This window comes from Megalobrama amblycephala, linkage group LG13 (genome assembly GCF_018812025.1).
Source record: "Megalobrama amblycephala isolate DHTTF-2021 linkage group LG13, ASM1881202v1, whole genome shotgun sequence".
NCBI classification, from domain to species: Eukaryota; Metazoa; Chordata; class Actinopteri; order Cypriniformes; family Xenocyprididae; genus Megalobrama; species Megalobrama amblycephala.
In genome coordinates this window covers 17,427,874-17,451,768 of record NC_063056.1, presented here as the reverse complement: position 1 = coordinate 17,451,768, position 23,895 = coordinate 17,427,874, and the positions used below count along the sequence as shown (strand labels likewise).

Genomic DNA, 23,895 nt, shown 5'->3' with positions numbered 1-23,895 from the left:
ATGATGGTATTTTTACCTGCTGAGAACTCATAAAGAGCTCGTAAAATGAGTAAAGGAGTCGAAACAGCGGCAGGAACTTCTCTGTCACAAACAAACAAAGATCTGCGGCAAGAAGACACTGTTCTTACACCTGTACCGAACTGTAATGTAAAGTATACTTGAGCATTCTGTCCTTTTTAGGGTCACATCTTGTGACATCACATCTAGTGATGGGAAGTTCGGATGATTTTACTGACTCTGACTTTTGAGTCTCGTTCAACAAAATGAATGAATCTTTTTTCGAGTCATTTCGTTCATTTTAGCAAAATGTAATTAAAATGTTACGTGTTACTTCCCCAACACATCTACTACTTATGCAAACGTTGATCCCACTACAAACAATACAAAACTACAATGCTATAAGATTCAGAAATGATTAATTCATTACCTGGGTCTTCAGTTTATGACAAGCTGATTAAGCTCACCTCACCTCTTGTCTGACAAGTCTTCGGGTTTAAGTCATTCCTTAATGACGTGACAGGCAGTCCCATGCTAAACCAATGCATTCTGAGCCGGAAAGAGAACTGATTAGTTCATTTCATGAGTCTTTCGGGTTTTTGAAGTCGTTCCTTAAACACGTGTGACAGACCCATATGCTATTTCTGACATTTCTGTCACTGTTTTTGTTACTGTTTCTTGAGGATCTGTGTTATTATAAATAAATAAAGCCCTGTTATAAATAAAATATTGATTAATTTATCTTTTTGACTGTCTATCTGTAAATAAACACTAGGCTATATAATAATATAATAATCCAAGCCTACAATACAAAGTATTTATAGCCTAGTTTGTTCATTTTTACTCCAATTTTGAGTTTGCTGTTATAATAATTGCTTTTCCTAGGCAGACTTGACATATTGGTCTAATATATGTATAAGAAGATTGCTCAAAAAGGACATAATGACATAAATTAAAAGCAAATAACATTTTGAATTTGAATTATTAATGTTAGTTTAAAACATCAAGGTTATGATAACTTCAGCTTTAACAGTTGTAACACAAACTCAAACAAAACTGGAGAGTTAACGTTATTTACTAATAAATATAATGTGCTTGGGTCACACAGCATAGCGTATGGGTCTGTCACATGATTAAGGAAGGACTCAAAAAACCGAAAGACTCATAAAAAGAACTAATCAATTCTCTTTCCGGCTCAGAATGCATTGGTTTAGTGTATGGGTCTGTCACGTGATTAAGGAACGACTCAAAACCCAAAAGACTCATGAAATGAACTAATCAATTGAATCATCAGGTGAACTACTACTAGCAGTACAGAACCTGTAGAATATTGCACATGCGCGCCTGAACGAATCACCCCCCGAGACGACTCGTTCTTCCCGAGTCACATTAAAGATTCGTTCAAAATGAACGAATCGTTCAAGAACGACACATCACTAATCACATCCTGTTTTTGGTTAGTTTAGATGTCTTTGGTCCATGTTGCATTTATATTTTAGTCAAACTGCACAAAAGTCATTTGAAAACGGGCCGAGACCCACCTTTTCAGGGGTCTCGGTACGCTTGTTTGGTGCGCACTAACAGAGCAATCAAACCTGAGTTCGTTTTAATTGAACCAAACCTGCCTAAGTGTGAATACACCCTTAGAGGTCAAGAAGAAGACCCCAAATACCAAGCCCAGGAAGGACAGGACTTTTCACTGGTTTACATGGGCTTTCTGCCCTTCACCCATCTTAATAATAATTAGGGTTTTGGCTGAGACCACCATAAAAATTCCTTAGGACCATTTGGCTAAAACAAAGAAAGACCACAAGGAACCATCCAGATTCATTCATAACTAAACTTTAAAATCAATGCAATGCAGGGTATAAATGGGCCTTATGGTGTGTAGGAACTAGGCAGTGCTGCTGAGTGGTTACACACTCCCCTTAAAGGTGCAGTAGGCAATTTCTGAGAATGATTATTGATATTTGAATTCAACCCAAACAATCACACCCCTCCCTTCATTGCTCCACCATTTTTCTCTTTTGTAATGTCTCTCAGCCATCTCTCTTTCAACTGTCAAATCAACTTCTTGCTCACTCCCTCTCCTCCCCCATCTTGAGTCGACACGCCCCTACTGCTGATTGGCTACAAGTGTGTTGCGGTGTTCAGTCCAATCCACTTTCAGGAGCGTTTTTCAGAAATCGCTTTCTGCACCTTTATTACTAACTTTATACTGGATGTCCTGTGAAACCAATTGTATGTGTTCTGAACAAGAAAGACCATTCCAAATCAAAATTGAGAATGTAGTTTTTATATTGGATATTTATTTATATTTTTCATCAACAATTGCATCAATAGTTCTACAGAAAAGGAATATAGAGATGCTGAAAAAAAAACTTCTACAGGTCATTTTTCTGCAGTTACATTAGAGCCAGGGAAACACTTCATCATAAACAGATGTTGTATTTATCTTAGGCTTTGATTTACTGCAGTCTCGTCTGTTGTTATTTGGTTTAATATTTTCCGTATTTTCATCAAAATGAACAGGTAAACATCTGTTGTCAATTTGATCACAGGCAAGAATTACATGTTGTTTCTGAAACTGGACTCTTTTGACTATTTTCTTTATACTGTTGATCTCAACAGTGAAAAAAGAAAAAGATTTCTTGCTGATGCAGAGGTTGCCCTTATACATCTTTCCTCCTGATGAACAAACAGCTATGACACTCTTTGATTCAGAAAAGCGGAAAAAAGACTGTTTCTTCCTCTTCCAGCTGTCGAGTTTTGTAATGAACTTCTGCCATTTCTTTTTGTCCAGATCAGTTGGGATGCCCTTACGTAGGTGACGGCTAAGAAATGTGTTGTAACCGTTGTTGTTCTCCGCTTCAGTGCAGGGCTGAGATGGATGCAGCATGTCCAGATCACTCAGACAGGTGTGAAGTATGAGATTGAAGATGACCATAAATGACAGCATTTTTAGGATCTGAGGAAGTTGTGTAAGTGCATAACTGTCATTATTTCAAAATATAGATACTAGAGAAGGAAATATTGTTGTGTACTGAAGATATGACAGATGGACACTCTAAATAATCCAAATAATTCAAACTAACTTCATTTAACATTTAACTTGTATGGAGAATTAGGAAAAGTACATTACCATATTGTGAGACATGTGCAGCCACATCAGACAGTCGGATCTTTGCTGATTCACTTTTGTTAAAGGATATATAGCTGGTGGTCTTGCATGAAACAGGGCAGATGGTAATGATGTCAAAAGGATGTGGCACACCACCTTTTCCTTTCGTATGCTTTTGTCTTTCTTTAACTCTTTATGTTCAAATCATTTAAAATGTTGTGCCTTTACATAGATGCCTTGTTGAAAATTGAATGCACCCAGTCAAGTTAACACTGTAGAGAATAGGCTATACAATAAGAGGTCTATGCACAGTATACAAAACTTTAAACATTATGTGACATAAATTAGGCCCAATTTTTTTATAACTAAGATTATTTGACATCAGCTGTTTGATCAGATATCAGTTACATAATCAGCCTGTTGCTGTATGACCCTGCGGAAAAATCCAGACCAGCATGAATTCCATGTTGGTCCAGGCTGGTTTATGCTGGTTAGAGCTGGTATAGTGCTGGTTTAGCTGGTCGACCAACATAGTCATGCTGTTCTCAAGCAAAACTGAGCTGGTGTAGCTGGTCAATCAGCACTCCCACTTCCCAAAACCAGCAACCAGCATCTCATACTGTTTCCACCATGCAAAACATATGCTGGAATTGTACTTTCAGGTCTCATGGTTGATATTTTGACATTTGAGATTATGGTATTCACAGTGTTCATGGCAAGACAAACTGAATATTTTCTTGAAGATGTAAAACATGACAACAACAGAAGATTTTTAAAGTACAAACATTAGTTTTAAGAACAAAAAGAATATATATAACCTCTGATGTTTAGAGAGAGATCATTTATTATGGTCTCTGATATTTGGTCGTTATAAAAATAACTTTTGAGACTTATGAGAAGTGTTTGTGTCTGATCAGACACAGTCAGATCTTTGACAGTCCAGATTCACTTTTGAGTGTGGTTTAGTTAGATGGTAATGTCATCAGGAAGTGGACGATTAATTTTACACTGTGTAGGCTACATAGATGCAAACCTTTCAGTGACAACTCACCTTTTTGAGATAAAATTAGGTCACCTATGGGATTTCCATAGATTCATTGAGAAAGTGTTTTTATAAGGGGGGTTACTTTAAAAACTTAAATGAATTGGAATTTTTATGAATTTGAGGTCTGAGAAAGAGAGAGAGGGCAAATAGTTGTGCAGTTTAGCTCAGTATTCATGAAATTCATGAATATTTTTTAAAAAAATCCCTAAAAGTAACTACAAATGAGCATGTAAAGCAAATATCTTTAAAAAACAATTCCGTGTGAAGCATGCCCCTGCCCCACGCAGTGTTCTCTCCTTTTTTCCCCTTACCTGTTTGCATACCTGTGTGTAGTATCTTATCTTTCACCATACAACACTTTTTTTTTTGCATAGTTGTATAGGTGCACATTAGTACCTTAGAGTAATAGGCTATGATGTATCCTTAAGGTACCATTATGCTTTTACTACTATAATGTTTACAAGTAAATAAGGTACAAAGATGTCCCTTTAAAGGATTAGCTCACTTTCAAATGAATCACCCCAAGCTTTACTCACCCCCAAGCCATTCTAGGTGTATATGACTTTCTTCTTTCTGATAAACACTCTCTGAGATATTTTAATAAATATCCTGATGCATCCAAGCTTTATAATGGCAGTGAATGGGACCAATGAGTATGAGCTGAAGAAAGTGCTTCCATCCACATCCATCCATCATCAACATACTCCACATGGCTGAAGTAAAATATCTAGCTTCCACCAGACTGCCTTCCGTATTCAAGTTACGAAGAAAGTGTAAACTGGTGGCAGGGTTGCCGGGTTTTCACAACAAAACCCGCCCAATCGCTACTCAAAACTAGCCCATAACTATCCCAATGGTGTTTTGGGGGGATCGCATTCCATGGGGTAAAATCCGCGTTTTTGGCAGGGCTCCCCTGGTAAAATTCGCATTCCATGTTATTTGGGTTCGTTACAACCCGCGGACATGAAAAACAACAAGCGGTAAAAGTGTAAAAGTAGCCCAATTCCGTGGGAAAACCACGGACTTGGCAACACTGACTGGCGTTGGCCGCGTCAGTTACACTTTTTCCATAAGCTGAATAAGGAAGGCGTAGGACGTAGCGTAAGCTTTTTGAACTGCGAGAGTTTTACACTTTCTTCGTATGTTGAACACAGAAGGCGGTCTGGTGGAAGCTAGATATTTTACTTCAGAACTTGTTAAATATGGATATTTTTTTACACAAACGCATTAACCCCCCGGAGCCATGTGGAGCACATATTTATGATGGATGGATGTGGATGGAAGCACTTTCAGCAGCTAATACTTGTGGGCCCCGTTCATGCCATTATAAAGCTTGGATGTGTCAGGATCGGGTGTGTCTCATACGTCCTGAAAAGTGAAGCTGCGGGCTCTTTGATTGCCCCCTGGTGGCTGGATGCAGTACAGGTCATAAACCCCGCCCGCTCAATGCAGACGAATGAGACTTCAGTGAAAACTTAAAAATAAATTCTGCTTCAAATAAAACTTTCTGAAAGATGGTTTTGGTCATTTAAGGTAATTGTTATCACGCTGATATATATTCAATTGTTCGTTTTTTGTGATGATTTAGATTTTAGCTAGCAATTTGATGCTATAAAAACGGGGCGTGTCGTCATGATTCGAAGTTGATTGACAGCTTGTCTGAGGACTGTTGGAGCTTCGAGGGGATATTGAAGATGTATTAACCGTTAATTTTCGATTCCTTTGTTATTTAACACCAACAAAATGAGTTGTTCAGCAGTAAACTGTACTAACAGAATCTGTACTAACCTACAGGATCTGACGGATCACTGAACTTTTTCTCTGTAACATTAAATGTGGGCGTTATAAGCCAATTAATAAATGTTATTAGTTAAGATAACACACCTAATGTTAACCATGTCGGGAAAAAGCAGGTGATCGTTATCTCGCAGTTACTTATTATTTTTATGGGTATAAAATAATAATTAGCAGGACAAAACTAATGATAGCTTACTCTAATTACAGCAATCGATCTCCTGTAACGTTAGTTGAACTTGATTTAAAATGGCAGGACCGTTTCTGACGATTTAGAGTTGTTTCTAGTGGCAATATATAGAGTTTATCTACTGAATTTGCTGTCTCAAAAATATTATTGTTCTAGAAACAGAATAGCCTATTATTTTATAGGTAGAATTTTAAATTGTGTATAATTTTTATAGTCTATTTAAAATACATGAATGATGACGCAGTCGTCTGGGCGGAAGTTTGATACAGCGGCTCCGCCTCCGGTTCCACGGACGATACCTTCTGCGCATGCCCAGGTTGCAAACCTTTTTTTTTTATGACGTTTTTGCGTAACATGTCAGCGCCCATCGTCAGCCATTTTGGCCTCAGTTCATTACAATGGAAGGAAGCGGCGTCGCGTCGTCCATCTTTTTTTACAGTCTATGGTCAGGATATTTATTAAAATATCTCAGAGAGTGTTTATCAGAAATAAGAAAGTCATATACACCTAGGATGGCTTGAGGGTGAGTAAAGCTTGGGGTGAATTTTATTTGAAAGTGAACTAATCCGTTAAGTGTACTGCCCCGGTGACAAGCTGTTGTACCCCTAAAGGTACAATTTTTGCAAGTGTAACAAGCTTATTTTTAGAATTGACAAAGGAAACCTAGTAGAATGACAATGGTGGTGTTGCAGCAATTCTAAATTTTCTTTTCATTCTCATTCCAGGAGAGATCCTTATAGTAGTTTCTAAGAGCAAAACAACAGCAGATTACATACATGCCGGCAGGAAATACAAATAGCATTGACTGATTGGTTAAAACATTATTTTACCTTTCAAATACAAAGTTAATCAAGTTTTATTCTTGTTTTCAGACTTAATCTCAGAGTTCATCTATTTCCACTGTTTTATCTTTAGCTTCCTCAACTTGATTTGTTCTAAAACACTCCTCTCTTCACATTTGTTCTCAATTTTCTCCCACAATTATTATATCTACTTAACTTAAGCCAACTCAGTATACTATGAAAACAACGTAACTTTCTGAATGCAAAACTTTCTCCCCATTTTATATTGTAATGCAGGCTTTTAAACCTGTAATATGCGATAATATTACAGGTTTAAAAATATAGACATAAATTTCATAAATTTCTGAAAAGATCAAAGTTATGGATGCGTCTTTCGGCATGATTGGAGAGCTTATCTGTCTAATTTATCAAATGCTTTATAAATTCAAAATACACAAGAAATTAAAAAAAGCGGGAACATTAAACAAACTCTAAACGTACACAGTAATAAGGACTTATTTTGTCAGTAGTGTAAAAATAATCCACACAAAGCTACACAGTGTGACAATATTAAATGTGTTTATTATATTTGACTCAACAACATACAAGGCAATAGTCAGTGGCTTTGATGTTAAGTTGCTACAGGTCTTCTTGAATTGTAGACCTTAATACCATTTTGCACAGATGAACGGGCATGTTTAGTCAGGAGGGCTCCAGTGGTCTGCTTCTCTCCACAGAGATCTCTGTTGAACAAACAACAATCAGTTTGGGGTTGTGTCTATAAATATTAGAATCTTTTGAAAACTGTTTTTTAAAATGTAATGATCCTCAAGCTAGCAAAAACTGCAGTTGCAGTAGGGCAGTTAGTTTACATAAAAATGTCCTTTTACAAATTATTATGCCCTTTTATGGTTTGATGTTCGAAAAACACATTATTTCCCCACATATTTTACATTGTTGCAGCACTTTTCCCAGTCTGTCAGTAATGCTCTGCATAGTTCCGGTCTCTATGATGCTCCTCCTTGCGAAAAGAGCAAGGTGTTCTGATTGGTCAGCTGGACCATTGTGTTGTGATTGGACAACAGCTTTGAGTGTATTTCGGAAATGTTGCACCTTACCATAACCTTACCATAGTTTTAACACACTACTAATGGAACTCAACCAAGCCTCGCCCCTTTATTTTGCATACACCTTGGTTGGGTGGGAATTTTTTTAATGAGCGATATTGTGACATGTCCGTTCCCAGAAGAACTCTAATGACTACAATCGAGGTGTTTCAGGGTTCAAAAAGAGTTCAAAAACAGTGCTTACTGATATAGAGAATAACTCCATTTGGAGTAACTCTGTGCTTTGTAACTGCAGACCTTTTCATGCTCAAACAGCAACATTACACACTAAATAAAGTAGAAAATGTAAAAAAGCACAATAGGTCCTCTTTAAAACAATTTGAATGCCAAAATACGCACTTTATGTAGGGTTCAATGTCATCTTGTGTCCATTTTTCTCTCAGGCTGAAGAGGCTGTTGAATCGCTCCAGTGTGTCCTCAGGCAAATCTTCTACCCGTAGCAGCGAGATGGTCTCTGGTCTAGAGCTTCGATCTAATAGAGCTAAACCCTGAATGACAAAAAACAAATATATACAAACCTGATTCCAAAAAAGTTGGGACACTGTACAAATTGTGAATAAAAAAGGAATGCAATAATTTACAAATCTCATAAACTTATATTTTATTTACAATAGAATATAGATAACATATCAAATATTGAATGTGAGACATTTTGAAATGTCATGCCAAATATTGGCTCATTTTGGATTTCATGAGAGCTACACATTCCAAAAAAGTTGGGACAGGTAGCAATAAGAGGCCGGAAAAGTTTAATGTACATATACTCAGAGTGGCAGTGTCTCTCAGAAATCAAGATGGGCAGAGGATCACCAATTCCCCCAATGCTGTGGTGAAAAATAGTGGAGCAATATCAGAAAGGAGTTTCTCAGAGAAAAATTGTAAAGAGTTTGAAGTTATCATCATCTACAGTGCATAAAATCATCCAAAGATTCAGAGAATCTGGAACAATCTCTGTGTGTAAGGGTCAAGGCCGGAAAACCATACTGGATGCCCGTGATCTTCGGGCCCTTGGACGGCACTGCATCACATACAGGAATGCTACTGTAATGGAAATCACAACATGGGCTCAGAAATACTTCCAGAAAACATTGTCGGTGAACACAATCCACTGTGCCATTCGCCGTTGCCGGTTAAAACTCTATAGGTCAAAAAAGAAGCCATATCTAAACATGATCCAGAAGTGCAGGCGTTTTCTCTGGGCCAAGGCTCATTTAAAATGGACTGTGGCAAAGTGGAAAACTGTTCTGTGGTCAGACGAATTAAAATTTGAAGTTCTTTTTGGAAAACGGGGATGCTATGTCATCCGGACTAAAGCGGACAAGGACAACCCAAGTTGTTATCAGCGCTCAGATCAGAAGCCTGAATCTCTGATGGTATGGGGTTGCATGAGTGCGTGTGGCATGGGCAGCTTACACATCTGGAAAGGCACCATCAATGCTGAAAGGTATATCCAAGTTCTAGAACAACATATGCTCCCATTTTTTGAGATGTGTTGATGCCATGAAATTTAAAATCAACTTATTTTTTCCTTAAAATGATACATTTTCTCAGTTTAAACATTTGATATGTCATCTATGTTGTATTCTGAATAAAATATTGAAATTTGAAACTTCCACATCATTGCATTCTATTTTTATTCACAATTTGTACATTTGTACATTTGTACAACTTTTCTGGAATCGGGTTTACATATACATATACACACACACACACACACACACATACATATCTGACACTGGAAATGGGAATCAGACAAACTCTACAGCAAATCTAAGAGAAATACTTCTAGTTAAATACTTTTTGAGAAATACTTCTCATGCTACTGATGTTAGACAATGTTTGTGTAAGTGTGCTCTGAGTAGGTTCTTGTTTTGACTAATGTCCTCACCCGGAGCTGATCCAGTCTAGTGCTCATTCCTTCAGGAACGCTCTGCTGCCAAACTTCCTGGAACTCTGACAGGTTGAACTTCACAGCATTTTGCAGGAGCAGCTGAGCTGTGGCCCTACATACTTTGTCCTCATCCAGTGCGTACATCACCAGACCATCTAATGGAAATGAAAAAGATAAGGGGTCCTTCCATTCATTAAATGCTAATTAAATATTATACTAAATAAAAATAAAAAAATACTGACCTTCACTTGTGTAGCATCTTCCATAACAGTTGAGACAGTGTTCTATCATGGCTCTGTTCACAAAACAGAAACATTAAAAAAAAGTTTTTTTTTTTTTTTTAAAGGCTGAATCTGATCTGCCTTTTTCTAGTCACAATTTTCTTATCTTTCATATTTACTCACTTTGGCTCAAGAGATCCCAGCTCTTCCAGACAAACAGTGAGAGGAACTTTGCTGAAAGACCAAGACTCTGAGTCCACCAGCTGGGTCACATGACCCAGGAGCTTCATCTCATAATCAAAATCCAGGATCCTCCAAAATCCTACAAATATAAGTCTATCAGTTTACTTCACCTATGGCTTTTTGAATTAATATAGAGATTACTTTAGCATGTACACAATGATAATGCATCCAATATATTCTTAAGAAATAAACTGAAACATTTGCCAATTTAGTTTTTATAACACAAAATTGAAAACGGTACAATTGGGATAAGCTGACTCGGTAACACTTTAGTATAGGGAACACATATAAACTATCAACTATGACTTTTTCCTCAAACTCCTAATTTACTGCTCATTAATAGTTAGTATAGTAGTTGTTAAGTTTAGGTATTGGGTAGGATAAGGTCATGCAGAATAAGGGATGAATATGTGCATAATAAGTACTAATAAATAGCCAATATTCTAATAATATGCATGCTAATAAGCAACTAGTTCAAAGACTCTAAAATAAAGTGTTACCAATGACCCCCTACCTTAGGCAAGAAGTCACCAGAAACTATACAACAGCCCACAGAAACTTTTCACAAAAACTTAAAGTACATCTGAAACAATTTCTAATAATGCAGCATTTAAAAGTTTTTAAAGTGATATTAATGTAAAATAGAAAATCAAACATGTACTACATAAATTAGGCATTTTGACAGTTGAATTTTAATTGAACACAAATCAAATGAAATCCCATTGAAAGAGAAGCATCTTAAAGGTACAGCTAATCTTTTAATTCTATAATTTTTTTTTTTTTTTTAAAGAATGTTCCAAAGGTTATCTCCATTATTAATAAAGAATAATTATGGAATTATTAAATAACTCAATTATAAACTTTAATAATTATTAATAATGATACCAGCAACACCAAAAGTTCATTTCACTTTTCATATCCAAAATACATTTCTTATACTATAAAGAGAATATGTGATACTTAAGGTCTTATCCAAGTATTCTGATCCAAATACATTTTTAATAGAGAAAGATGGCTTTTGATCTAAACAAAAACTGCCTCAGCTCACCGTCAATTTCACAAGCATGAATATTTTGCAGATGTGTCTCAATCTCTTCTCTACTTGCTTGGATTCTCTCAAGAAGGTCATCCATAGTGTACTATCAAATGAAATAAAAAAATGTTTGAAGTTATTTTTGGGAACAATGAAGGATCTCAATTCTATAAAGTTTTTAAAAGTACACACATTGTTAATGGATTAGTAATTAATCTAAACACACCTAAATCTTACTTATACTATGGTCTGTCTGAGTACTTGATTCTGATTGGCTGGTGCATTAAAACAGTTTAATACACATTTAGTTCAAGTCAGTTTAATCATTGGGCCTGTTTACACCTGGTCACTTCATGCGTTTTCTCTGATCGGATAGCTATCTGATTTATAAAAACGATTGCATTTACAGTTGGCCACATAAATGTGTCTACGCAAAACGGATATAAATCCGATCTTCAATTCCCGCGCTATATGCAGATTTCATGGAGTTCACATCACCGAAAGCAACAAATATGAGCTGCATTTTATTAATCATCAGCTAATTTAAAATCAAAGACAACAGGAGAGAGCGTGGCAACAGCACTGGTAAATTTTCTTTTAATGAAGATAATTGTGTTTTGAGAGCCTGCGACTTACTTTCATTTTGATTTGCGGCAGTTTGCGCGTTGTCTTGCTCAATAGATACTCGGCTACTCTAACCATCGCTGGTTTTGAAACAGCTTCATTAGCAGTTAAAGGAGACACTGCACACACACAGGTAATTCACACATGCATCTTTCTCAATAATTCTTTCAAATGAATGGTATAATTAATTCATTCAAATAAATGTAATCTTGCGCACTACTTTATCTCTCTGTCTGTTTCAAAGCAGGCAAAATTCTAGATCTAACGAGCCGAAACTGATGAAAATAATCGCCATTTTTGCCCTTCCAGTCAAATATTGCACTGCAAACAATGCAACAGCTTTAACTTTTCAGTGCTGGCAAATGATGACCATGGTATAAGTGGGATAACCCACAGCTAGCCGTGCATTAACCAATTAGAATGCACTCTACTTTACATCAGGTGTTTCTTTGCCTCCACGTGGTGCATTGAAATCATTTAATGCACCGCTATCCGTGGATTATCCCTATATATATTGTGAGTACAGGCTCTGACTCCTGATGTACCTTCTCTCCTTGCGTCTCCTCCTGCATGCCCACCGCTGGACCATCATATGGATTTTCCATGAGAAGTTTCTTCAGTTTCTTCAACCTTGGTCTCTGCCTTCTTAGCTCCCAATAACTATTTGAAAAACCCCAAATCTGGAAAATAATAACACATCTGTCAATGCACACAATTAGCACTATGTTTTCCATAATGACCTACTACAAAGAATAAAGTCACATCTTCAGAAAAAACTTCTTCAGTCACCTGTGCATGCATGAGTTGAGATGTTGAGCTGTCTGGCAGCTGATCTGGCGTTTTACATCCTGGGACAAACAGGAGCAGATTTGATGTGTCCGCAATTTTCAAGTCGTGCGTCTTGTCTTCACTGCACAGAATGGCATGCTCGTCTTTATCACCTCTGATAATAAGACTAATGGGAAACATAAACAGACGTCAGGACAGATGAACAATAACCCTTGTGAAAAAGAAGTGCACTTGCACTAATTGAATTAAATGTGCTTTTGTAGTGTACTTCAAGTCTTAAATCCATTGTACTTGCAGATAATATAAATATTAAAAGGTGGAGTAAGTACATTTTCAAAAAAACTTTTTGGAAGTTAGTCAGGCCGACACCAACAACAAACATGTAACCAATCAGCATTAGGGGGCAAATGACGGTCAAGGAGAGAGAACAAGCCAGAGGGAGATTTGAAAACAAAAACTGCAAACCGAGAGATGGGACACAATACAAAAGAGCTCAAAATAATATCACTGGAATGAAGGTTTATGACTGGGCAAGCGCTTTAGGACCCGCGTTTATATTAGAAAAGTTTTCCAGCGCTGGAGAGAGCTAAGCAGGAAGGCCTGAAAACTGCTTTGATCCCGCTTCTCATGTGAGTCCAGTGTGGGTTTTGATTGTCTGGAGCTACTGTGCTGTTGGCGACTAACAACGAACACTTTGTATTTACTCTTGTGTACTGTGCGTTAATTTTTTGTGCTTCCTTGTCGTTCATTCGTAAACGGTGCTTTATTTTTCGAGAAGGATTTTGTTGTGCGTCAGCTGTGATAAACAGACATCCACTCGCACTGCGTTTTTGAAAATCTACTTACCTCGCCTTTAATAAAATAAAAGGCCACTAAAGTGTACTTACTGTAAAAAGACTACAGTTTTACTGTTTTTCTTAACACACATTAGTACACTAAAAAAAGTTAAGTTAAAAGTTTGACTTTAAAGGACATTTTAAATGTTTTAATAATATTTTTGTCATGTTTTAAAGTAGGCCTACACTTATTTTGATGTGTTGCATAACACTTAAGTACTTGATTATTTTCACTGTATTATTTGATGTTAAGATATTTTAAATGTACTAAATAGCAACTTCATCATTACAAATGTGTAATTACAAATATTTTAAATACCTGACATTTAAAGTATATTTTTTGTTTACCAGATTATTGTCACATCGTACACTTTAACCATATTCAAAGACAATAGAAGTATTTATGAAAATACAAATAAATATACACTTAAATGGGTCCAAAACTCTTTTAAGTGCAACTTTTTGCAATTAATATTATTTTAGAATGCATTTTCATTTCATTGTAAATGACATTTGCAATCAGTTGGCACACTGAGGAAAGTAATTTCAGTAACGTTACTAAGTAACTGTACTAAGTAAATGTCACTGCATTTCCAGAAGGGAATGCAACATGCGATACTAATTTGAGTAAAAACGTATTTAAAACGGCAATTGATTTCGGTGTAAAATAATACTAAGATGGCGAGTTGATCTTAAAAGGAAGCACTGTTTACCTCTTGCCACTCTCAATGTGTTTGCAAAGTGTATCATCCAGCTCCATGAGACAGTAATCGTCCGACGACACATTATTTCCGAACGAGAGACAGTAAGTGACGGGCTGCAAGTCTTCTTCTTTTACTTTAGCTATTTGTAGCGTGGCTTGAACCTCTTCTAATGTCCTCATGTTGTCAGAATAGTTTTATCCAGCTCGACTGAACCTAACATAAACACTTGTGCTGTTGTCAGCTCAGCGCTCAACTTTCCCGCAATATTTAGACCGGAAGATAAGGTTGATTGACAGCAGTCCGAACCAATGAACGTTTTCAGGCGGGCGCGTAATAGTGTGTGAACGCCACTAGTCCATAAGATGGCGCTACATAACACGATTTCATTGACTCCTCTGCGTGTTCTTTTGTGTTTTATTGTTTTGATGCTCACAAAAAGGTGCACTTCATTTGAATAATAATAACTATGAATTCTCAGAGTTCAGTTCCCAAGAGGCCTTTTCTGTTTTCTTCACACATTATTTCATTGCTTTTTATTGACACTATTTTCCTTGATAAACACTAACTTTAGAAAAACAACATAGTTTGTTCTGGTGGACATAAAACAACAACTGTGGACTGATTTGTATTTTTTGATAAATACATAAATGAAAAGGATATGAATAATTTAACACAAATCTTTTTTTAATATATATATATATATATATATATATATATATATATATATATATATATATATATATATATATATATATATATATATATATTTTTTTTTTTTTTTTTTTATTAATTAATTTTATTTTCAAGACTCATAGAACACAAAGTAAATATGTTTTGAGGAAACGTCAATATATTTTGTTACATTCACATATGCTGAAATCTTATATTAAACGGGTCAGTTTATTTATTTATTTTTGCAGCAGGGTATTTAAAGTGAGTGTTTGAGGAGTGATGTGCTCCAGGCTCCGCCCTCGTGGTGAACTCCCCCTATGATGGTCAAGTTGACTCGCCCTGCAACATGGACAGTAACGTGCTTTCACTGGAGAATAGTAAACAATCCACAATGGAATGAAGACATTTATCAGCCGATTCTGTCTTCAGAAATAATCTGCCGTTTGATGCTTCGGCGTGATTTACGGTTCATGCATGTAAACGCATGCAGCTACTGATGGCTGAGGGCACTTGCTGGCACACAAAAGAGTCAAGTTATTTCGAGTCTGTTTAAGCTGTGATCAACTGAACAGTGATGCTCTTTAGTGACATCGCTGGTATTCCTCTGCAAACATCATTTCGGATCAGTTTGAAGTCTCCGCATCGGTATTAATAAGGTAAACAATGTTTTCTCCTTATCGCGTGTTTGTTTTGACGTTGTTACATTATGAAGGCTGATTTAAATCTTTCGGATGTTGTGTTACATAATATAAAAACATTTAAAATGCCGTTTTCGCTCATTTATTCTGGCCAGTTCGTCTACATCAAATATTAAGGGTGTCATAATAATCATAAAGCCTCTCCCAATTAATCTGCTGTATGAGAGGCGTGTTCAGTACACCCAATACAAATTAAGCATGCTGTGTATGTAAATTCGTTTCACAAACAGCGTTTTTTCTCCTCCAAACGTTGATTTGTCACATTCACGAGTATGATTTCACATTCAACGCGGCTGTCAGAGATGGACGGCATTGGGAACAGCATGCAGAAGAAGGCTGCTGAGCTGGAGCGCATGGCCGAAGTCCTCGTTACTGGAGAACAGTTACGGTAGGTGTGGCTTGACAGACACCCCAATTACACCGAATGGACGCATCAAGACTAGAACTATCCCGATGAATGAAACTACAAGCGCGCGACGTCGCTATCAGGAGATCTCTTCAAATTTGGCACTGCGGCTATTTGAAGTTACCATGAAATCAAAAAAAAATAAATAAATAAATAAAAAAAAGATTTGTTAATTAAGGAATATTGCAGTATTTATTATAAATTATCCATACACATAATTATTGTTATTATTTTTTTAATTCACATGCCCTCTAATCTTTAATCAAAATAGCTTCCCCACTTGCAGCTACTCTTCATTTCTCTGATGACGTGTTTACTGGCGTGAGGGCGGGACAATCTGTCACTCACATGACATCACAGCAATAGAAAACCACAACCATCCAATCAATCGATGGACAAAATAAAGTCCTGCCTTTTTTTCCTTTTTTTTCTTGTTTAGAAGCAGTTTCACTCAGGGCACGTTTACACGAGAACGATGTACTAAAAATGTTTTTCCTTTTTATTTTTCGCTCACAGAAGACACCATTGTCAAAACGATCCCGTTCACAAGGATCCGTGAAAATGACTAAAAATGCTGTATTCTGCTGCCAGGCCAGTAGTTGGCAATGTCGCTTTGTAAAGAAACACTACACGCCTATAGAGTTTTTTTGTACACGCCTATAGAGTTTTTTGTAGGCCAACCCGGAAGTTAGTGGCGCATGGGTTCCCTCGATTGAAAGCCTATGCATTTTTCCCATAGACTTTTGGAAAATTGCAAAAAATAAGCTCTGTGTTTAACAAAGGGTTATGACACTTACACGTTTTGTCTATCAAGATAATCTTTACAAGTTAACACAACATTAATGCATTTTGAAGCCTAAATAAAGTCGTCAGATATAAAAGGCTAACAGTAGGCTATAAACGGACTACAGCACACCATGGTCACGGATCAACGTCACCACCACCAAGCTTCCTCAAACTTTATTTAGCAACTTTATTTAAAAACATGCTCACTGATTATGATCTGCTCTGTGTATGAATACTTATCCACTGTTTCATGAGAAATGCTGTCCAAATGTCCTGTTTGTCATGATGACGTCTAAAGTCCCCGCCAAAGGAAGTAGTCCATTTTAGCAGCTTGTTAGCGACCGCCGTTTTTAAGACACAATAAAGGTTTAAAAAATCACAAGCAAGTTATAACTGGTGTGTTTTATGTCATAGATCAAAACGTGAAAATATTTAGAGGCTTTGTTAACCACAGACCTTATTTCAGGCGATTAAGCAAAAACCCATTCAAAAAACCCATTGACTTCGGGGCGATGGAACCGGAAGTCCTAAAATGCTAACTCGCTTCCGGGTTTTGGCTTCAATAAACACGTCATCCCCGAGGTACTCTATAGACTGAACATGTAATACGCCTATTTTGGGTCATCATTAACTATGCACCGATTCAGCGTGCGACCCCTTTAAATCGCGCGCTCCCAATTTACAAATTTACAATTTACAAATATCACTAAAAATATCATGATATCATGGATCATGTCAGTTATTATTGCTCCATCTGCCATTTTTCGCTGTTGTCCTTGCTTGCTTACCTAGTCTGATGATTCAGCTGTGCACAGATCCAGACGTTAATACTGCCTTGTCTAATGTCTTGAACATGAACTGGCATATGCAAATATTGGGGGCGTACATATTAATGATCCCGACTGTTACGTAACAGTCGGTGTTATGTTGAGATTCGCCTGTTCTTCGGAGGTCTTTTAAACAAATGAGATTTACATAAGAAGCAGAAACAATGGAGTTTGAAACTCAATGTATGTCTTTTCCATGTACTGAACTCTTGTTATTCAACTATGCCAAGGTAAATTTAATTTTTGATTCTAGGGCACCTTTAAAAAAATGTGGACTTTGAAACACGTTTTCAAAAGCTTGCGTTTTCAGGGCCCAAAACACTGTTGTTTTGTAAATAAACGGCCAAAACACGTACAAAATTTTACTTTTGTAGTTGATAATGGTGTAATGTAAATGGCCCCTCAGATGTGCATCACGCAATAGGGAAGAAAAAACTATCGCAACTTTCTCTTCATGCCGACTTTAAACAAAGTCTTCAGATCAGTGTGTACACGTCATGTTTACACTTTGGCCTTTTATTACATATTTTGGATGAAAATGTAGTCGATTTAGTCATATAGAACGTTAAGACATGCAGTTGGCACACCCATTTGTCATTACATAATTTTCCATTCCATTTATTAGCTGTTTTCCTCATGGGGACCAAAAAATGTCCCCACAAGGACAAGGATTTTGGATATTGCCATCTTTGTGGGGACATTTCCCATCATGTAGAGTTTACCAGGACCACACACATATCCTCACTTTTTAATATTTTATTTCTTCAGGTTATGTGGCAACCATGTTATCATCATATGTCTCCCCTATTAAAGTTATATATATATATATATATATATATACATATATAAAAAAACTCTTCAGAGTGTGAAGTTTTCAAGGACAAGTATGACTGTCCACCCTTTTATCACTGTATCTTATTTTGTTTAGGTTTGTCCATAGGGGAAAACCTGATCTATCTGCTGGAGCTAGTTTTGTGATCCACACATGAATGAAAATCTGTTTGTTTGCAGTTTAATCACAACCTTGTTGAATTTTAGCAAAGTTTTTGTAATGTGAGTGACTAGAGAACATAGCTATGTTTGTGCCTCTGTCCTTTCCCAGACAACTGCTCTGTTCGCAGTGACCTGTGACAGGGATAGTGAATGCAGCAGAAAGGTGTTTAGTCAATACATCTGATTAATTATTGCTTAATCACAGTACAGGACACCATAGTTTTTTCAGTGTTACACTATCTATCAACTTTAAAACGTATTATTTACAAGCTCTTTTATTGTGTCACATTCAACATCCTGAATGTGTGCTGGTTTCAGGTGCATATAATAATAATAATGTTATTGGATCTCTAACAGACTCCCTGGAGGTAAAGACATCATTTGGTGGGCTAGAGAAAGATTTTATTTCCCAGTTGTGTGGGAATATCTGTACCACAGGTCTGGTTCTGTGACTGTAGGTCACAGTAAACCAGTTCTATCTGCCGGTTGCTGGTATCACTTCCATTTTGCTATGTACAGTATAGCTGACTCAGGTTTGTCTAATCAGTAATCAGGCAGTGCCAGCAGACTCATATTTTACCCCGTCTCAGCTCAGATGTACCTGATTCAGGTATCGGGTCATCAGGTTAGCTCTAGGTTTGCTGTTGGTAGTCAGAACAGAGTTTAGTCAAAGTCCTTCAAAGGCAAGTCATTTCACTCGGTGGCCATCTTTGAAATGCCTCTTGGGCAGCTATTTCAGTCATGCAAGTACAGCTCCTATCACTTTGAATGGGGAAATGTCAAATTCTCCAAAGTTCTTCATCAAGCTTACGATTAAATTTCATATTTGAAATCACCAATACAAAAAACTGACAAAAATTTTGTTACTAAATGCCAAAATCATGAAAAAAAAACAAGCATTTTTCAGGCTGTACTTGCCAATGCAAGTGTTCAGTCATAAGTACGTGCCTCAGAACACTTGACTGTTCTGATTCACCAACTGCAGTGGTGCATTAACTTTACCAGTTGGCAGTTGGCTCTTATATTTAGAAGGTGGGACTTATTCCGCCATATTGCGTGCTGCACTTTCTCCCATTCATAATAGACATGCAGCCATCTTTAGAATTTCGTCTTTGAACTTCAGCTTTTGCGGTAGCTCTGTATATTTCTATGGCATCGCTATTTACTTATTGTAGAGTTAACAAAAGTTATGTCAGTTGGCTTGGAAGTTGTCATGTTAGTAGGCTGGGAAGATTTTAAAATGAGCAGTTCATTCATAAATCCGTAAGATCTTACCATCATGCTGTGAAAATACAAACCAGAAGACAGAACACAACGAGCGCAGCTCTGAAAAGGGGCGGAGCTACATAAGGTCTATATGAGTGCACTGTCTTTTTATACCTAAAGTCTTTGGTTTAGTCCAGGTAACGGTCAGGTAACAGCAAGGGCTTCCAAAAATATGGAAGTGCCTCAAAAATGTTGATAGATAAAATAATAGTAGTTTTTTTTTTTTTAATAAAACGAGAAATATAATAAAATATAAGATAAAACAGTGGCTAAAGCCAATTATTGTAGAGTAGCACTGTCCAGTTTCTCACTCTTGGACATTAATAGAGGGTTATTGTTATAGTTTTCAATTTTTCATTTAGTTTTTATTTTCAGTTTGTCTTTTCGATTTAGTTTTAGCTGTTGCTTTAGTTTAGTTGATTTTTCAAGTTTCTTTCGATGTGTTTTTTTTTTTATGTTAGTATTTTAGGGCTACCAAAATTATTATTTAAGTTCACTAATTTAAAAATGATTTAAAATTAATTGAAATTAAATTTATGGTATCAAATAAAGATGTTTAACGGCTTTAAATTTCTCAGCATAGTCGGCGCCGATAGCCTCGTGGGCAGCACGGCAACATATAGTTTGAGAATATAGAGTTTGAGTCCCGGCTCGCTGACCTTTCCTAATCCTGTCCCCCTCTCTCTCCCACCTCGCTTCTTGTCCACTCTATACTGTCTTATCATAATAAAGGCAAAAATCACCAAAAATAAATCTTAAAAAAAAAAAAAAAAGATCCGTTATTATTTAGTGTTACTGCTCTCTAGTGATATTTTCATGTTTAATGCAGATTGCGTGTAAGAATTTCAAGTTTTATATTACATCGTGTCAAAAACTAAAAATAATTTGTGACCATTTTTATGAAAATGTATTTTAGTCTAGATTTTGTTTTTTCAAGTTATGCTAGTCTTTGTTTTTATTTCAGTTTTAGTTTTAGTTTTATTTTCATTAATGATTAATGAGCACTGCATCCAAAAATAAGAACTAGATGCGTAACATGAAATTATCTATAACTGATTATTAATCCTGACTTTTTGTCCGACAGTTCTATATGGCTTCAAGCCATATAAACATTAATTAATTTGCCTCCTCATTTTAGACGCCCACCACTTGCCATTGGAAAACACTAGTCATAGCTGACATTTCACTCAGGTTATTGTATAGTAATGTTCTATCACGTGTCTCACATTGCTCTGTTGTTCGGTGTCAGAAAGTGCCAAAGTGCACTTTAATAGTGTGATCTACTGGCTGCACACTGCTACAGTCATGTGAGTCTTTGTTACAGGGTGTTCAGTTACTTGTCAACCCCATGCTGTTGTGTCAACTGCTCTATGACTGCATGTTGCTGATAATATAATTCTGAATATGTAGCTATCAGTGTTAGAACAAGATATGATGGAAACTTCTACTGCCACTTGCAGAGTGCATGACCTTTGCCAGCTCACATTTATGGTTTACTGTTTATTTGTTCCTTTAGTTGTGAACAAACTAAAATATGTGTTCCTGCAGCTCTTAAAAAGACAGTTCACCCACAAATGATAATTCTGTTATTATTTACAGACCTTCATGTCGTTCCAAGCCTGTATGATTTTTATCCATACAATCAAAGTCAACAACGTTTTGGACCCATTGACTTTCATTGTATGGACACAACAACAACAACAACAACACATTTTTCATAATATCCTCTTTTGTGTCCCAAGATGTTGTAAATTCTGTTATCTAACACAGAGGATTAAGTGAAAGGTGCAGTAAAACTATTGCATAAGATCAAATGATGTAATAATAATGAATACAATTAGACAATTACAATTTAGTCATGATAATAACTGTTCCAAGACACCAAAAGCCATCACTGAATTTTGATGAAACTCTTATAGGCTAGTCTAATTACATTACACATTTGAGTTTATGTGAACTGGAATATGAATCTCAATATTATAATTGTCTCATTCAATGTCAACTATAAGTTTTATAGAACGTTTCTACTTTTTAAGACAAATCAAGTTATTTTAGGCTGAATCTTCATGGATTGACCCAGGAAATATATAGCCGTGTAAATGTAGGTATGGAGGTCAGTTTTAAAAAGTGTGTCGTGATGTTACAGGTTTTTGTGTTGCAGGTTATTTTAATGCTGGTTGCTGAATGGAAACTTTATTTCTTGTTTTCCAGGCTGCGACTCCATGAGAGTAAGGTCATTAAAGACAGAAGGCATCATCTCCGTACGTACCCCAACTGCTTTGTGGCTAAGGAGATTGTTGATTGGCTAATTGAGCACAAAGAAGCATCTGACAGAGATACTGCCATCACGATCATGCAAAAACTTCTTGACCAGAGCATCATTCACCATGGTGGGTTTGTTCAATATAGACTTTCAGAATTCCTGTATTTGTATCCCACAAAATTAACAGAAACGTTAACCCAGAATTGAACATTCTGTCACTGATAATTCATGTTGTTTCAAACCTGTATGAAGATTATCCTGGCTAATGTTGTAATGGGGACTGATGCCATCAAAAAAAGTAATACCATAAATGGTATGTGCGGGTTGCAGTAAGGTGAGAAGATGGATCTATTTGCAGCAATATCAGATTTATTCACCAATACCCTAAAAAGAAACACTCTTCTTTAGAAACAAGGAACAGAACATGTGGTCAGAACAAGACAAGGACTGACCAAGAACTGAAAGCAGCACAGGGCTAAATAAACCGAACAAACTAGCTAACGAAACAAGACACACCTTACCAATCTAATCAAACAATCAGAAAACAAGGTAACTGACAGGAAAATGACTTAAAACAAAAACACAGAACTGAAAAAGTATCTTAAAAATAAGAATTGTGCACTAAATTCTAAGTGTTCTGAAGACATTTTCTTCACATCAAATGCTGTCACTGCACAGTTTTTATCCTTTTGACTTGTGTAGTATGTTTTGGAGCTTCAGCGGAGAGGAAGGTCAATGAATAACAGCTTAAAGTATAGACCACTTTTGGGTGATTGTTTTTTTTTTTTTTTTAAGCTTGAAAGGCCCAGTCCCCATTCACTTTCATTATATGGAAAAAAAGCAGCCAAGAACAGCAAGGGCTTCCAAAAATATGGAAGTGCCTCAAAAATATTGATAGATAAAATAATAGTAGTTTTTTTTTTTTTTTTTTTAAAGGTGCCCTAGAACTTTTTTTAAAAAGATGTAATATAAGTCTAAGGTGTCCCCTGAATGTGTCTGTGAAGTTTCAGCTCAAAATACCCCATAGATTTTTTTTTATTCATTTTTTTAAACTGCCTATTTTGGGGCATCATTATAAATGAGCCGATTCAGGGCTACTGGCCCTTTAATTCTCGTGCTCCACGCCCACGGAGCTCCCGCTTGCCTTGAACAGCATAAACAAAGTTTACACAGCTAATATAACCCTCAAATGGATCTTTACAAAGTGTTCCTCATGCATGCGGCATGCATGCGTCGGATTATGTGAGTATTGTATACTGTTATATTGTTTACATTTGATTCTGAATGAATTTGAGGCTGTGCTCCGTGGCTAACGGCTAATGCTAAACTGTTGGAGAGATTTATAAAGAATGAAGTTGTGTTTATGAATTATACAGACTGAAAGTGTTTAATAATGAAAATAACTACGGCTCTTGTCTCCGTGAATACAGTAATAAATGATGGTAACTTTAACCACATTTAACAGTACATTAGCAACATGCTAATGAAACATTTAGAAAGGCAATTTACAAATATCACTAAAAATATCATGATATCATGGATCATGGCTCCATCTGCCATTTTTCGCTATTGTTCTTGCTTGCTTAC

The 23,895-nt window shown here is 36.4% G+C and overlaps 3 protein-coding genes across 4 annotated transcripts in view; 1 reads left to right on the top strand and 2 right to left on the bottom strand.

The window, feature by feature from the left end:
• Window positions 1–2,342: 2,342 nt before the first annotated feature.
• Window positions 2,343–3,308, bottom strand: LOC125244077. The gene is made up of 2 exons (XM_048154018.1): window positions 3,140–3,308; window positions 2,343–2,965 (listed from the first exon to the last, which is right to left on the bottom strand). The coding sequence occupies exons 1-2, from the start codon at window positions 3,164–3,166 to the stop codon at window positions 2,408–2,410; spliced, it is 585 nt and encodes a 194-aa protein (XP_048009975.1). The 5' UTR covers window positions 3,167–3,308; the 3' UTR covers window positions 2,343–2,407.
• Window positions 3,309–7,489: 4,181 nt separating this feature from the next.
• On the bottom strand, window positions 7,490–14,692 carry dscc1 (DNA replication and sister chromatid cohesion 1). Its single transcript, XM_048154103.1, has 9 exons — window positions 14,407–14,692; window positions 12,858–13,023; window positions 12,614–12,748; window positions 11,460–11,550; window positions 10,352–10,490; window positions 10,190–10,242; window positions 9,945–10,102; window positions 8,396–8,544; window positions 7,490–7,672 (listed from the first exon to the last, which is right to left on the bottom strand). Exons 1-9 carry the CDS (start codon window positions 14,574–14,576, stop codon window positions 7,561–7,563), a joined length of 1,173 nt encoding a protein of 390 aa, XP_048010060.1. The 5' UTR covers window positions 14,577–14,692; the 3' UTR covers window positions 7,490–7,560.
• A 680-nt stretch (window positions 14,693–15,372) lies between these two features.
• Window positions 15,373–23,895, top strand: part of deptor (DEP domain containing MTOR-interacting protein) — a 38,967-nt gene continuing 30,444 nt past the window's right edge. Inside the window, exons 1-3 of one of the 2 annotated variants that reach the window (XM_048152429.1) lie at window positions 15,373–15,725; window positions 16,056–16,155; window positions 22,257–22,435. In XM_048152429.1, coding sequence (XP_048008386.1) covers window positions 16,070–16,155; window positions 22,257–22,435 — 265 coding nt within the window. In that variant the 5' untranslated portion in view covers window positions 15,373–15,725; window positions 16,056–16,069. Of the gene's footprint in view, window positions 15,726–16,024; window positions 16,156–22,256; window positions 22,436–23,895 lie in introns of those variants that run through there. The other variant, XM_048152428.1, reaches the window with a different exon arrangement.